This window comes from Talpa europaea (assembly GCF_964194135.1).
Source record: "Talpa europaea genome assembly, chromosome: 2".
In the NCBI taxonomy this organism is placed as follows: Eukaryota; Metazoa; Chordata; class Mammalia; order Eulipotyphla; family Talpidae; genus Talpa; species Talpa europaea.
Genome location: NC_140068.1, coordinates 156,321,432 through 156,336,594, shown reverse-complemented (window position 1 = coordinate 156,336,594; position 15,163 = coordinate 156,321,432). Strand labels below are relative to the sequence as shown.

Genomic DNA, 15,163 nt, shown 5'->3' with positions numbered 1-15,163 from the left:
GGCGACCGGCCCGCGGCCGGGGAAGGGGCTGAGGGGGGCCTGCGCCGCGGGGCCACAGCTCCGCCAAAGCGCCGCCGCCCCCGAGGACGCGGCTCCCACAGCCCGGCGGCGCGGACGCCGCTGTCCTCAGAGTCGGCGGCCCCCGCGTCGGCTGCGGGGCGTCGGGGCGCCCGATGCGGCCGGGTTCCCACGCGGCTTCCGCGGCGCCGGCTCCCCGCGGGGTCACCCCCCGCCCCCGACGCCCCGGCGCCCCGGCGCCCCGGCCCCAGCAGGGCCGCTCCCGCCCCTTCCGGGAACGCCCCGGCGGGCTGTCACGTGACGCGGGCCCGCCACCCCGCCCGCCCCGGCGCGGAGGTCCGCCCCGTTCCCAGAGGCCCGCGCGCGCCGGCGGCTCGCGGCTTCCGCTTCCGCCTCCGCCTCCGCGCGGCGGCGGGCGAGGCCATGGCGGGCGAGCCTCCCCCGGTGGGCGAGCGGCGGCGCCTGCAGGAGGAGCTGGGCGAGTTCGTGGAGAGCTGCTGCCGGAAGCTGGGGGAGGTGGCGGCGTCTCTGGGCTGGAGCCTGGACCGGCTGGACCTCGGGGAGGCGGAGGCGGCGGAGGTGCGGGCTCGAGGGCCCGGCGGCGGGGCGGGGCCTGCGGCGGGGCGGGGCCGCCACCCCTGAGCCTCCAGCCGGAGCAGGGCTGAGCCGGGACGGAGAGGGCCGAGCCGGGACGGAGAGGGCCGAGCGGGGACGGAGAGGGCTGAGCCGGGACGGAGAGGGCCGAGCCGGGACGGAGAGGGCCGAGCCGGGACGGAGAGGGCCGAGCGGGGACGGAGAGGGGTGAGCGGGGACGGAGAGGGCCGAGCGGGGACGGAGAGGGCCGAGCCGGGACGGAGAGGGCCGAGCCGGGACGGAGAGGGCCGAGCCGGGACGGAGAGGGCCGAGCCGGGACGGAGAGGGCCGAGCGGGGACGGAGAGGGCCGAGCGGGGACGGAGAGGGCCGAGCGGGGACGGAGAGGGGTGAGCCGGGACGGAGAGGGCCGAGCCGGGACGGAGAGGGCCGAGCCGGGACGGAGAGGGCCGAGCCGGGACGGAGAGGGCCGAGCCGGGACGGAGAGGGCCGAGCCGGGACGGAGAGGGGTGAGCCGGGACGGAGAGGGCCGAGTGGGGACGGAGAGGGGTGAGCGGGGACGGAGAGGGCCGAGCCGGGACGGAGAGGGCCGAGCCGGGACGGAGAGGGCCGAGCCGGGACGGAGAGGGCCGAGCCGGGACGGAGAGGGCCGAGCGGGGACGGAGAGGGCCGAGCGGGGACGGAGAGGGCCGAGCGGGGACGGAGAGGGCTGAGCCGGGACGGAGAGGGCTGAGCGGGGACGGAGAGGGCTGAGCCGGGACGGAGAGGGGTGAGCGGGGACGGCGACCTGCAGTTCCCGCAGAACGAGGATGTCCCCGGGACGTCTGCGGCCCCTGCCCCGCGGCCCCGCGTGGCCTCCACCCTCCGGGCCGCGAGGGTCGCTTCGGGAAACGTGGCGCCGGGGAGGTGGTTGGACGCGCGGGGACCTCTCCTCAGACAGGGAGGCAGCGAGGGGCGGCGGTGGGAGTCGCCGGCCGCCGGTGCCGCGCGGGCTGGCCATGCTGTTGGCGTCCCGTGCGCGGCGCGGGCAGCGCGAGGCCAGGCAGCTGCAGCGCGGGGGGTGAAGGCCTTCGCCCGTTTGCGGGTCCCTCGGGTGCGGCCCCCTTGAGTGGCACCCCAGCCTTTCCCGCCTTGGACTCAGCGCTGCAGAATTTGGGTCCTGCAGTTAGTGCGGGGGTCCTTGCACCGCCTCCGACTCGTTGCCGCTTTCCATGCTCTGCAGGGCAGGAGGTGCCGGTGCATGTTCCCATGAGGAGGCCCAAGAAGGCACCCGGGGAGCGGTAGGGCTTCGCACCCGGGTATTCTGGTCCTGGGCTCCCTGCTGAATGGTGCACCTGCCACCTGAAAAGTTCATGAAATCTCAAGTGTCTGACTTGGAGCTGTGAGCCTCCGTCTAGCTTGCAGAGTCAGAGTGAGATTTTCCAGACCGCCCTGCAGGGGACACGGGAGCGGGCGCTGTCCAGGCTGTGATGGGCCTGCTAAGCCATCTCATGCTGCATGCTGAAGTTCACCAAAGCCTCTGGCCATGCCCCCTACCCCTGGGGCTTACCGTGGCGGGGCAGGGGGAAACCAGGGGGCTCCGACGCTAGGTTATGAGGTTCTTGAAGGGTGGCTGGGCTGCTGCCGGCTGTGGTGGGACAGCGAGACCTCTAGATAGAAGTGCTGGGCTAATTAGGGGATGCACAGGGCACTCCACAGCAGGTGTGGAAGCGAGAGGGGAGGCCCCGGCCAAAGAAGCTGGGCACAGAGAAGGGGGGGGGGGCTGGGCCTGCGAGTCCCTGTCAGTGTGTTAAAGAAGCTAGGCTTTGTGTTTAACGAGGAAGCGGGAAGGCAGGGGAGCAGTTAAGCCAAGTGTGTCATTGTCACCTGTCACTTGGTGAAGTCACAACCGCTTGCATTTACTGCACACTGCGGCGTCCAGGCTCTGAGTCTCTGTAAGCTCGCTGTGACTGAGCTTCACGGTGGCCGTGGGAGGCCCTGCTAGTGTCCTCGCCTTGTCGGTAAAACTGAGGCAGAGACAGGTGAAGTGGCTGACCAGGTACGCGCGGTCAATAAGTATTGGAGCCATCTCAGGTGGGGGAGGGCATGGATCTCAGCCACCAGGAGCAGGGCAGGCGATGACACCCCGAAGCGGGATGTGGGGGGGGGCTGCGGGGTTCCCAGCGTTCTTTGGTAGCATAGGGGGCCGAGGGGCTGATTCGGTGTGGGTGGGTGACAAGGGAGAAGGGTGGCTGTGCTCTGGCTATGGGCAGGAAGGGCCCGAGGGTTGCTCTGACTCTCCGGGCAGCTCCAGGTGGGCTCTGAGGGCTGGGGAGAGGGCAGAGGCTGCAGAGGTGGGGCCTCTCAAAAGTCGCGTGGCTGGAGCTGCGGGGCGGGCTGTGGGCGCCCGGGGCTTTACGAGGTCCGACTGTTCTCTGTGCTCCCGTGTGATTCTGCAGGATGAAGTCGCCATCTGCCCCTACGATCCCAGCCACCACATGCCAAGAGCGTCCCTGGCCAAGCACGTGGCGTCCTGCAGGCTGCGGAAGCTGGGCTACAGCAGAGAGGAGCAGGTGCTTGCTGCCGCGCTGCCCCGCCCGTGGTCCACCCCCCTGTTCCAATGCTGCGCCCTAACATAGTCACTGTGGGGCTGCCTGATTTTGCAAACTATTGCAAGAAGTTATTTGAACTCTTTTTGGATAATCTAATGTTGATACCCATCTTGTTTGATTTTTGTCAAACCTTAGAATAATTTATTTGATACTCAAGAACGTGTTTTTTCTCTCCTCTGTTTAGGATAAAATGTATAATCCTGACTTTTTCTATGAGAATGTGAAGGTACCTTCAATTACTTTGAGTAAGTGTTGAGTTCACAGGTTCTAATTGAAAACTCTCAGTAAGGTATTGATTTGGTGTTTTTGATTTATCAAAAGATTGGACTTTGTAAGCATGTTTATGATTAAGAAAGGTTGATTAAGGATTTCATTAAATAATGATTGAAACCAATTTGCACGGCCTGAAAGCGAGTGCTCAAGCTTGGGTCGAGCTGCAGTGAGGCCCCGTGGTGGCGACAGGACATGGACACTCACAGTTTGGACAGGAACTGAGCGCAGACAGGAGCTGCATTCTGGCTCGTAGCTCTCTGAGGGTGGAAGCTTGCGTTCTGGAACCCGAACGCCCTGATGGACTTCTGGTTCTGTCACCATCAGAGGTGTGACTGCAGCTGAGTGATCAGCCTGTGTGTTGGCTGAACTCTCAGGAAGCAGGAGGATGACAGAGGTACCTTGGGAGGGTCAGCTGGTGGGGGTCCCGTGTCGGACTGAGAAAGCGCCAGCTGTTACCTATTGCTGACACCTGCTGTGGCTCCTGCCCATGCCTGGAGTGTGTCTTCCCAGTGCCTGGAGGCCTGCTTGCGCCTGGGCGCTGGCCGGGTTGGGGGACTCTGCCCAGGTTGCGTGAGCAGGGGCACGGGCAGGCTGATCGGTGTGGCAGGAGCTGGCGTCGGAAGCACGGTCGTGTGTTTAGGGGGTGTCTTTCCTTTGCACAGATAAGGACTCACAGTTCCAGATCATCAAACAAGCCAGAGCTGCGCTTGGCAAAGATGGTGACTCCTACAACCAGAGTAAGTGGCACCGTAGCTTACACTGATGTGTTCAGAGTTATTTTCGTGTGCACACACACCACTAATTTTCAAGAAGAATCTGTGCAGACGGACCCAAAGTTCCTTAGACTGGTGTGTGCTGGCGTCAGCGTCGATGGTGGGGGTTCTCACGCCACCACCAGTGCCCCTAGGACGCTGTCACACCCAGGGCTCGTGCTGGGGGTCACCTGATAGGTGGGGTTGCCTGGTGGATAATTTTTAAGATTATGGCTGTTTGGTGAATCTGTTGAGTCAAGACTGTCCACTCTGGGTTTTCTTTCTTGAAAATAGCCAGCGTGAGCTGTCAGAATTTTTGAGAGCAGCATGCAGGGGAAGGCTAAGGCCAGAAAAGGGAGACGTGGCAGAAGGAAGCCGGGAAGTTGGGTTCAGGGTGGGGCCCTTGCGGCACAGTTGGAGCTGGCTTATGCGTTTCTGCCCGGCTGGCCTCGGCAGAGGCCGGGGTAGAGTGCTCAAGCGCAGGCTTTTGCAGAATCGATAGAACTCTGTACCTCAAGGACGTAGATGTTCACACGCTCCTTAGCCGCTGGCACCCAGGCATGGCTGCTCCTGCGAGAGCGTCTGTGTTATCTCCGCCCGCTGAGGGTCTCTCAGGACAGCGTGTTGCTGCCCTGTCCTCCTCGCTGGGCCGTGTCCCCCAGCCCGTTGCCATGATTTGCTCCCTTGTGCCGAGGCCGGGGGTGGTCGCCCACTGTCAGCAGCGGATGTCTGGGCCTGGTTGCTCCCTGGGTGGCCACAGGAGCGGGTCTGCCCTCCGCCCTGGGACCTGTGCCCGACCACGGCAGGGACAGTTTCCTGTCGTCTCTGCTCGGACGCGCTTCTGTGCGCCCTGCGACTCGCAGGGTGTCGTCTTCAGGGAGACCTCTGGTTCCCACCTCATGGGAGGAGATGACTGAGCTGGGTCAGCTCCCCCTTTTAGTGGCCCCATCACTGTTCAACCCACTGCTCCTTTCAGTGACTGGCGGCGGACAGGAGTAGAGGATTTGGTTCTCAGTTTGGGAAGAACTGAGAATTGAAGGACTTGATTTGGACTGAGCTAGTTGGAGCCGCCACACTCATCTCAGGCTTGAAAGGGGGCTGGAGGTCTGCCCTGGGCCTGCCATCCACAGGAAAGGGGGCAGCGCCTGTCTGCTGGAGCGCAGAGCTCCCTGTGCATGTGCTGAGCCCCTCCACGGCACTCCCATATTTTTCTGGGTCCATTTGTAGCTCTCGGGTGTAGTTCATCTCTTTCGCCACAGATGTGGTGGGTTGCACGAGTATGTCCTTCTGTGTCAGGATGGGCTGGAGGCACACACAAGTGGGCTGTTTCCGCCAGGTGCTGGTAAACTGGATCTAGAACCACACTCTGAATTTTTTGACCCTGTCATAGGTCAGGGCCTAGAGACTGTGCTGTCATTTGCCCCCGTCCCAGTGACGTGACGTGACATCACGGACCTCAGACCTGCTGCTATGCCGCTCAGACTTGGTGCTGTGCTGCTGCTGTTGCTTGGGGTTTGACCTGCCTTGCCTGAGCCCGTTTTTCAAAGAAAGAAACCAGCTGCTTGGCCTTGTTGAATCCCAGCTTTCTGAGGAGCGGTTCCTCATCCTGGGCACAGACTGTGCTGGGGAGGCTGGCGCAGCAGGAGCTGCAGGTGGTCCCCCCCAACCCCCAGCTCTCACAGTCAGCAGCTGCTCTTACAGTGTCACAGCAGCTTAGTGTAGAGAGAGCAGCGCTGAGACGACGAGGCGGGCAGGACCGGCGCCCGCAGTGACTGAGGAAGAGGCCTGTGTGTGTTACTCGTACACCTGAGCTTCGGGGCAGACATGGACATCGAGCTTCAGTCTTTACAAAGGCAAAGAATTTGAACGAGTAACTCCTGCCAGTCGGTCACTAAGAGGAACTTTTCTAGTGATTGTGAGTGTTTGCGCTGTCCTGAATCACCAGCTGACTCCGAACCATTCGTGTGTGGTCTGTGACCCTTTCTTAGACGTCCTCTGCCGTGTGCAGAGTGCTGCGGTTTCTCAGCGAAGGCTGCTTTTGTGGCCCGCTGTGTCCAGGACGCTTGAAATCCTGGAGGAACGACTGGCACGAGCGTGGTCGCATTTTCCCATTTAAGGGACGTGCCGTCGCGGACTCGGGCGTGTTTGGGGAGGGCACGTGTGTGTTCATTTTGTCGGTCACGTCAGGCCCACGCTCGACATGTAGAAATCTCGATCCATGAGCTTTGTGAACACTGCAGTAGCCATGGGATTTACTTATCTGCTGCTGGAGTTACTTTGGCTGACTTCATAATCAAGAGTTAATTTAAATTATGAATATTCATTTAGTATTTAGTGGTTTGCCTTTTTCTCTGGTAACGAAGTGCCAAGTTGCCGTACTTCAATTTCACGAAGTGACTTTGACTCGTGCCCACCATTTGATCAGTGCTCTGTGCTGAAGGCCCTGGAGGAGACAGGCTGCGGTGGTCCTGGCAATCTCTTCCTGCCATCTGTACGCTCTGGACAGGTCACTTGGCTTCTACAGAAGGGCCCTGGTCCTTTGCCTCTCGTGTAGGCTTAATGTTCCGTGTCGTGCATTTATTAGGGTGCCCTGTGAAGGCAAAAGTGACTGAGAAACAGATTAAAAAAAAAATCCGCACAGTTGTTAGAAAAACAGGCTGTCATTTGGACTGGAGGGACGAGAGAGTTCTGGATGTCAGGGTGCCACATGGCAGGGGGGTTGCCTGCTTCTCCGAAGTGTCTACAGAGATGGCTGGGATGATTCACTTGATATTAGTGTGTTTTTACCATAATTTAAAAAAACTGCAAAAAGCAGCAGTTGCTGCAGAATTGCTGTAATCACCATCCCCCCAGATACACCTCCAGATCAGGTAGAAACTTGCATTGAAGAATGTACATTTCACAGAAATGGAGGTTCATTTAAGTGTTTGTGTCATTTTTTTTTTCATCAGAAATAATCTGTGTTCCACATGATTCCAATGTGGTTTGTTAACTTTCTCCTGTACTTTCTCTTTTGCAGTAATTGGGGTGAGTATATGAGGAATTAGGAACCCGAATGTGTCCCTTATTTAAAGATACACAGTATCCTTTTTGCAAACGATATCCTTTTAAAGTGCCACTCAGATTTGTGAAGCGTCTTTGTCATGATATTACAGTCTCGATGGGAAAGATCAATTGTATTTCAAGGAACGTAACTGTCAGTCTTCCCCATGCCGAAATTTTCTACGACCAAAGAGAACAAAATATTGTACGGTGGAAATGCATTGCATGGTTTAAAAATAACAGGCCAGGGTTTATGTGGCGCTTGCTTGTGAGCATGGCGGTGTTTCTGCTCTTTTCTCCTGGATTTTTACAGCCTGTTTTCCCAGGACTTGGGCTCGGCACCGCTAACTCTCGACAGCTCAGCGGTGCCTGTCACCGCCGCAGTAGCCCTGGCGGCCGGAAGGAAGCCTCCCTTCCCTGGCCGGTGCGCCGCGGGGGCTGGCTCCCACAGCCCTGGGGCCCCGGCCCTCTGCCAGCATCACACGGCCCCTCGGCCCCTCGGCCCCTCGCCTGCTCCACAGGTCCAGCCACCTTCTCTTTGTGGTACGCGCGGCCTCCCCTGAGGCTGTCTCCTGCCCTTCCCCAGGCAGCCGTGGGGCTGGGCGTGGGCACATGTGAGTGGGAAGAGCCAGGGATTCCACATTGCCCCGTGCGCCGAGAGCTCTGGCGCCGCCCCTCCTCAGAGCCAGGACTCCGTAGCCCATGGTCTGCACGTGTGCTAGTGAAGGGTGAAGTCTAGGAAGACTTGCTTAAATGACCTTTTTTACAGTTACAATAATTTTTTTTGAGAAAATTTGCATCTCAAAACAAAAATTGTCTTCACTGTTTAATACAGCACATCAGGTATTGTATTTACTTTATTCATTCCTGAGCAGATTTTAGAAACTTCTGTGGCTACTGGGCGGGCACTGCTGTTGACTCTCAGTTAACGTGGGGAAGACAACGTGCTCCCTCTTGGGACCATTAAACAAGTCTAGTCTCCACCTGATGTCCCCGCGGTCTGGAGATGTGGTCTTGGGGTGTCTGCCGCCGCACGGCATTGTGGGTGGCCCTCCGCCCTTGCTCCCTTGGGGTGTCTTGAATGTGGAACATCTGAAGGAATGACTCAAAAGACTTTTATGCCGCTTCCATATTTTCAAAATTAATTTTCAGAGGGACCGTCCTGTGTATTACCCACCAAAAAGCATTTCCCCTGTTTTCGGGGGGAAGGTATAGAAGCAGAAAGTCTCTGCCTTGCTGATATGGCTGACCCGGTAACAATGGTTCATTCAGAAGCTTTTCTCGTGGTGGTTCCTGGGCCTCAGTGGGCCTGTCTCCAGGGCAGGGTTGTCCTTCCCGTGCAGAGAAACTGCAGGACAGGCTGACCGGGTGGGGGCGGGGGGGGGGGCGGTCTCAGGGTGCTCTGGCAAGGGTGGTTGGGCAATATGCATCAGCGTGTGCCGTGAGTCGGGAGTCGGCGGGAGTCCCGTGTGTCATGTGTGCTGCTGTGGTTGATCTTGACCTCAGGGCTGTATTCTTCGCTGCCCGTGGAAGTCCCTCTGAACCACAAGCGCTCTGTCTGTGACCTCACGCAAGCCGACCGCCTCGCCATCTACGACTTCGTCATTGAGGAGACCAAGAAACAGCGCTCCGGCTCTCAGGTCATCGAGAATGACAGCGACCTCTTCGTGGACCTGGCTGCCAAAGTCAATCAAGGTTTGTGTGGCCGTGGGTTCACCCCTCCTGTTCCCAGGGGCTGGCAGCCAGCACCCAGCCTCTGTGCCCTGGCTCCCCAAGTGGGTCCTCTGGCTGTGCTGCCTCTGCCTGGCATGCCTCACGGCAGGTGCAGCTGCTGCCTCTCCCTTTATGTCGTGTTGGGGTGTCAGGATATTCGTGTGCCCCATGGAACCATGTTTGAGATGCGGGTGAATGTTCTGTTCCTGCTAACGGTAAGAATTTAAAAGCTTCTAAAGATAGAATAATTTTATTTTTTTGTTAGATAACAGTCGAAAAAGCCCAAAGTCTTACCTTGAGATCCTGGCGGAAGTGAGAGATTATAAAAGAAGGCGCCAGTCCTACAGAGCCAAGAACGTGCACATCACCAAGAAGTCGTACACTGAGGTGAGGCTCATGGGGCCCCAATGGCTTCTAGATCTGCCTGCATCCCCTCAGTGGCCGGTTTTCTGAGACGCTTCCAAGTTTTCCTCGCCTGATTCTTTTTGCGCCAAGCTTTCACCCTTCAGACAGAGGCTTCTCACAGAATCCCTCCAGAAAGAGGGTGTATAGCCCTTAAAGGTTTCTGCTTCTGAGGAAGCACGACTGTGTCGTGACAGGAGCCTCAAATTTGGCTTTGGACAGAGGTAGGCTTGGGTCTTGACTCAGCAATGTCCCGGTATAAATTGTGTATGTCTCAGCTCCTGGATGTATGTCCAGACATTTTCAGTGGGTCTTTACTGAGTAGAGCTGGGGATGAACATGAACGCTTGCTACCTGAATTACTTGTCCAGGCTCTCCAAGTAATTTCCTAGTTGAATCCCTAATTATCTCCACGCTAGTTTTCCTTCTCTGCGATTCAGACCTTCTACAATCCTGCCTGATTTAATCTAGGACCGTTTTTAATCTTTTACACTCTCCATGTCCTAAGGTGCTCTTCCTGAAATGCTCATGGTCTTGCGCCTTTCAGACCCGCTGTTCTGTGAGGTGATGGGTGATTCAGTCGAGTGCTGGGCTACGCCCCGATCTTAGGCCACGCGTGTCAGGGTTAAGTGCGGGCTCAGTCTCTCTAGGGCGGGGACCTTAGTGGTTCTTGCAAATACTGAGGCTCCTGGGCCCATCCGCAGCGCTGTGGTCTCTGTAGTCACTGCATGTGCCCCAAAGTGGTGTGCGGGCACGAGGTCTGGCCGAACACGAAGCCGACCTCACCAGACACACATGGCTTCGTGCTAACGTCGGCCAGGGCGAGTGTGGGGGCCAGGCTTTCGTAGAGGTCAGTCTCCCCGGGCGGGAAGGGGCAGGGCCTGCCGGGGCGTGTTCTGTCCTGAGCCCAGCACTGTGGTCAGCCGCTCTGGCAGGGCTAGGGCAGGTGTGTGACCCGCCATCCCTAGGGTGAGACCATGGCCCACCTCGGGCTTCCCACTGCAGCAGAGAGCGGAGGAGGGGAAGCGCTGTCTGTCCCTGAGGAGGTGACAGAAGAGACCCATTAGTGGCTCCGGGTGGCTGGAGCCGGGGCCTCTGCACTGGCCGCAGAGACAGGCGAGGTGGAGTCGCGGAAGGCCTGGGGCGCTGTTCTCTTTCCTTTAGGGAGCTGCTGGGAGTTCTGGGAGGCTGGGAGAGACGGACAGGCCTGAGCTGTGGTGGGGGGTCGGGACTGCCTGGCCGAGCCCATCTTCAGAAAACGTCTCCTGGTTAGGAGGGCCGCGTTCGCACCTGCTCGCTGGCCACTGCAGGGTGTTGCGTGTCAACTCACCGTCTTGTGCCTTGTCTGTCATCCTCACTTTTGTGAAGGCTTTTAAAATTCTGCTTGTAAAACTCTAACGTACAGATATGTTTCAAAGCTGAAAATAGTATGAGGCGCTCCTCCTGTCCTTCCCTGGGGCTCTGGCCACCACTGTGCCCGACACCGTAGCCCCCTGCACAGCCCTGCTGGCCTGCACGCAGTTTTCCCCTAATGGTTGGGTGTTGTGCCCTGTCCCCTCGCCTGTGGCCTCCCCCAGGCCGTTGGCCGTCAGCTTCAGGGCAGCTGTGATGTCGGCACCAGGCTGGCGCTGCCCACTCTTGCCCGGTCTGCAGCCTGATGTTGGCCACCTTGTGCCATGGGCGCTGACATCGTGTAGCCGCCTCTGGGTCTGACGGCTGTGCCCCTGCAGGTGATCCGGGATGTGATCAGCGTGCACATGGAGGAGCTGAGCAGCCACTGGCAGGAGGAGCAGGGCCGTGCCGAGGAGGAGGCCGGGAAGTGAGTTCTGCGTGCTGCCCATCCCTGCCTTTGCTGGCGTCGCCGCGGCCACCCGCCGCGTTGCTGCTGTCACCGCTCAGGGTGACAAGGCAGAGCCGGCGCGTGTTGACGCTGCCCTTGACCTGGGCATGGAGATCAGCGAGGGGGCACACGGGAGATGGGGCTGTCTCTGGGGCTCTCCTGGGCAGCACCCCCGTAGGGTGGAGGGCTGGCCGGGCCATGGTGAGCAAGCCGCTGGGTCTTTGTTTCAGGAGTGAGGACAGGCGGTCGGCGTCGGCGGACTCACGGCAGTCCGCGGGGAGCTACCCGGACGCTGAGAGCTCCCGGCATAGGAGGAACCGGAGCCGGAGCCCACACAAGCACAAGAGGGACAAGGACAAGGACAAAACCCGGGACTCGAGGAGGAGGAGGGAGAGGTAGGTGCCTGCGCTGGCCACGCCACGGGGCGGACAGGCCTCAGCACCATGTGGAGAGGGGTGCAGGGCGAGTGGAGGTGACGGGAACCCCAGTGACGTGACCCTCATTGTGCCCCATTGAATGCATCTCCCACCGCTGTCATAGCGCCGCGGACACGGCGTCATTGCCTGGGCCTTTCTTTCCACCCAGACTGCTTTTATTTTCCCTCCATCGTCCCTTAAAACCTGCGTTCCTTTCTCCTGCTTAGCCTCGGGGCTGTTATGTGTTTAACACCCGCTGGCTTGGATTGCTGGCTTCACACCAGCACATGGGACATCACATCAGGGAGGACTTGATGTGCTATGGAGGCCCCGGCCTGGATCCCGTCTGCTGCTTTGTTCTTCCATCTTTTCCTGCTAATTCCTCTGCTAAAGGGTGTGTCAGGTCAGAGACGACCCGGAGTTGCACGTCAGTTGGTTGTGCCCTTGTTAGTGTCCCAGTGGAAGTCTGGCAGCTGGGAGAGGCAAGCTGCTTCCAAAGCCACATGCAGCGCCACTTAAGTGTTGTCCCTGTCCAGCCGCTGGGTCACCCTGGATCTCGAGTCCCTCCCCCAGCTCCCTGCCAGGTGGACCTTGTCCTCCTCCGCGCACTGCGTTCCCTGCGTGCCCTCATCTGCTTGCGGGGCACTGGCTACTCTAGGGCAGGTGTTGGGGGTGAGCTGGGCTCCCTGCTCAGCCCAGCGTGGCTGGCCTAATAGTGGGTTTCCACCCGCCCCGCTGCTGGGTTGGTGAGCGCCTTGGGCTCAAGACCAGCCGGTTGTCTCCGGGAGTCTGCCCTCTTCTCACTGCTCATCTGTGCCCTGTGCGGCTGCGGCTGCACCGCTCCCTGCGGCTAAGCTTCTGCCTCCGCACATGGGCACCGTGCTGGGCTGGGACAGGCTGTTACCCAGTGGTGTCTCCAGCCACCATGGCCGAGTTGGGCCTCATGGTCTCAGTGCTTACCTCATGGCGGGCGGTTCCTGGGACCATCAGTGCCAGTCTGTCCATCCATGTCTTCCACGAGTGTGACCACCACTCAGTGTCCCTCCTGGGGCCTGCTGAGCGTCACATCTCCTAGTTGTCACGCATGCTGGCGCCGGTTGTCGGTCAGGACTGTGCTGATTCACTTCTGGCCAGTCTTGATCGACTTACGTACAGTGAACAGCCTCTGCCTCTCAGACGAGATGGCTCTCCTGCCAGAGGCAGCTGCTGGGGAGGCACCTCTGGCCTCGCCCTGAGGTGTGTGGCTGTCAGGAGTGGAGAGGAGCCGGGATGAGAAATCAGCCTCTGAATTCCTGCTGCAGAGTCAGCAGCCTGTTTGAGATGTGTCGCTCAGCCACGAACACATACCCGGGTGACGGCAGCCACGCTCCGGGGCAGCGCAGACGCCGTCCCGCTCTCCCCATCGCAGTTCCATGCCTCGGTTTAATGGCGTGTTTTCCTTATTTACTCAAAAAAAAAAATCACTGTTCCTTCCTAAACGTGTGTTTGAAATTGTTCTGGTTTATGTGGATGAAAGTGCGTTACTGGGGAAATGCTACCGAAAGCTCTAGTACCAGAAGGTGCATCATTTAATAGCTTTCCCCACCCCTTTCATTTCAGGGATGGGGAAAGACACCACAGTCATAAGCGGAGAAAGCAGAAAGTGTAAGTGAAGCAGCACCCGGGAGCTACGTTTGGGCTCGTCGCTGGGACGCTAGCATCACGTGTGGTCGCCATGGGGGCCTGCGCGTCTGTGACCTGCTCACAGCAGTTCACTCCGTGTCCATCTCAAGCCAGGGCCCCATGTGTCCTGGACACCTGTGCTCACGTGTCAGTAGGTAGTTTTTCCCTGCTGCCGGTTGTGTGTTATCTTAGGGTAATTTGTCTATCAGAAAATTCTTTGATTATAGCCCCTTCAGCTGTAGACATGCTTACATGCACCTCGTCAGAATGATCAGACTGCAGCCCCACGCCGTGCACCCCCTGTGGAGCCATCCTGCAGTGTGCGGTGCACATAGGCAGGTCTCCGAGGTGTGTGCAAGCGCCCAGAGAAAGCTGGAGAAGGCTGTGTAATGTCTGCGTGCAAGATAACAGTACTGCGTAACCTGCTTCCAAAGGTTCGGGAGACCCTGCACGCGCCCCCAGTGGGGAGTGTCTGGGGGGCGGTACTGCTGGGAGGAGTGGGGAAGAGGCCAGGATCGGACGGCTGGTCAAAGGTAACTTCAGCTTTATCCATGAGACTGTTTTCTTTTTAATAAGGTGTTCACGATTCACTCGCTAAACGCTGTTTGTTCTGTACCATTTGTTCCAGTGAATCAACTCTCAGGTTCCGCTTATGAAAATAAAACGCACCCTTTATGCGTGTACCTTTCATTGCGTTTTGACAAGTTTATACCTTCCGTTCCGTTGTTCCCAAATTCCTTGACACCTCTCTCCGCAGCCCACCTCCTGCAGCTGTTGCTCAGCTGTGTCTGTCGTGTCCTGTCCACGGCCTCACCCCGAGGTCTCCCTGTGGTGCCGGAGGCCCCTCTGGGGGGTGCCTGTTGTGCAGGCATGCCCTCCAGGAGAGATTTGGGGTATATGTGCATTTGCAGAGCAGCATATTGGAAATTCAGGGGTGAAGCAGGGGCCAGGTGTGTCCCACAGACGTGAAGCTTGAGTGGACCACAGCTGCAGGCATGGGAGCTCAGTGCAGCCCCTAGGGGTCAGGGTCACTGCCCTCGTGCTCTATTCCAAGTATGTGAATGTCTCAAAAGCAAGGTCTGGGGGTGTCAGAATGTCAAGGCAGTGGCGGCTGCGACTCTTGTGTGTTGCCAGCAGGTCGTGGAGTGTGATGTGATGTGACTTGTGCTTTTCCTGGCGAGTTCAGGGCCTTTACCAGCTGAAGGGACAGGGTCACACTGAAAGGCAAACTTGGGGTTCAGAAGGCAGAGCAGTGGACGGGAGGAGGGGTGGTGGGACTGGGTGTGGTGACCGCTTAGTGGGCATTTCCTCTTGAGGCGATGGTTTATGTCAAGTTCAGTGTGGCCTGTAACTTGACTATCGAGTGGCACCTGCTGCAGCTCTCCGAGGCCCAGTCTCCGGGCAGCGGTGCACAGGCAGGGAGGGCAGCCGTCCCGGGGGCGGAAGGTCCGCGTGGGCACAGGAGGGTGCGGTCTCGTTGGCCCCTGGGTGCACCCGCCTTCGCTGTCGCCCGAGAAGCCGCCTAGCCAGAAGGGGTGCCCGCGGCCTGCATGGACGCGCTGTCTCTGCCGGCCGGCCGGCAGGCCTAGGGCTTCAGACGCAGGCGCGGCCAGCCCCGGCGGCCGGAGCCGAGATGCAGGCGCGAGTGCCGGGCCGCGACGCGGTTCCTCGCCGGCCTGCGCGGGCTCTCCGGCTCCGGCTCACCGGCCCGACGCGCCCTCCCGCCCGGCCGGCCCCGCGCACGCGTTCGGAGCAGCTTCCGGGCGGCCGCGGGGGACAGCAGGCCCCCTCTCTCGGCCGGGGCCTGGGCAACGCGCTGGCGCCGGACCCCTGGCTCCGGGCTGGGGGCGCAGCTGGTGCCC

At 59.6% G+C, this 15,163-nt stretch overlaps 1 protein-coding gene across 1 annotated transcript; it reads left to right on the top strand.

Moving 5' to 3' along the window:
- Nucleotides 1–395: 395 nt before the first annotated feature.
- SNRNP48 (small nuclear ribonucleoprotein U11/U12 subunit 48) lies at nucleotides 396–13,287 on the top strand (the record flags this gene model as incomplete). The annotated part of the gene is made up of 9 exons (XM_084257175.1): nucleotides 396–597; nucleotides 3,049–3,162; nucleotides 3,386–3,446; nucleotides 4,137–4,211; nucleotides 8,775–8,963; nucleotides 9,247–9,368; nucleotides 11,114–11,202; nucleotides 11,454–11,618; nucleotides 13,239–13,287. The coding sequence occupies exons 1-9, from the start codon at nucleotides 442–444 to the stop codon at nucleotides 13,285–13,287; spliced, it is 1,020 nt and encodes a 339-aa protein (XP_084113301.1). The 5' UTR covers nucleotides 396–441.
- Nucleotides 13,288–15,163: the final 1,876 nt, after the last annotated feature.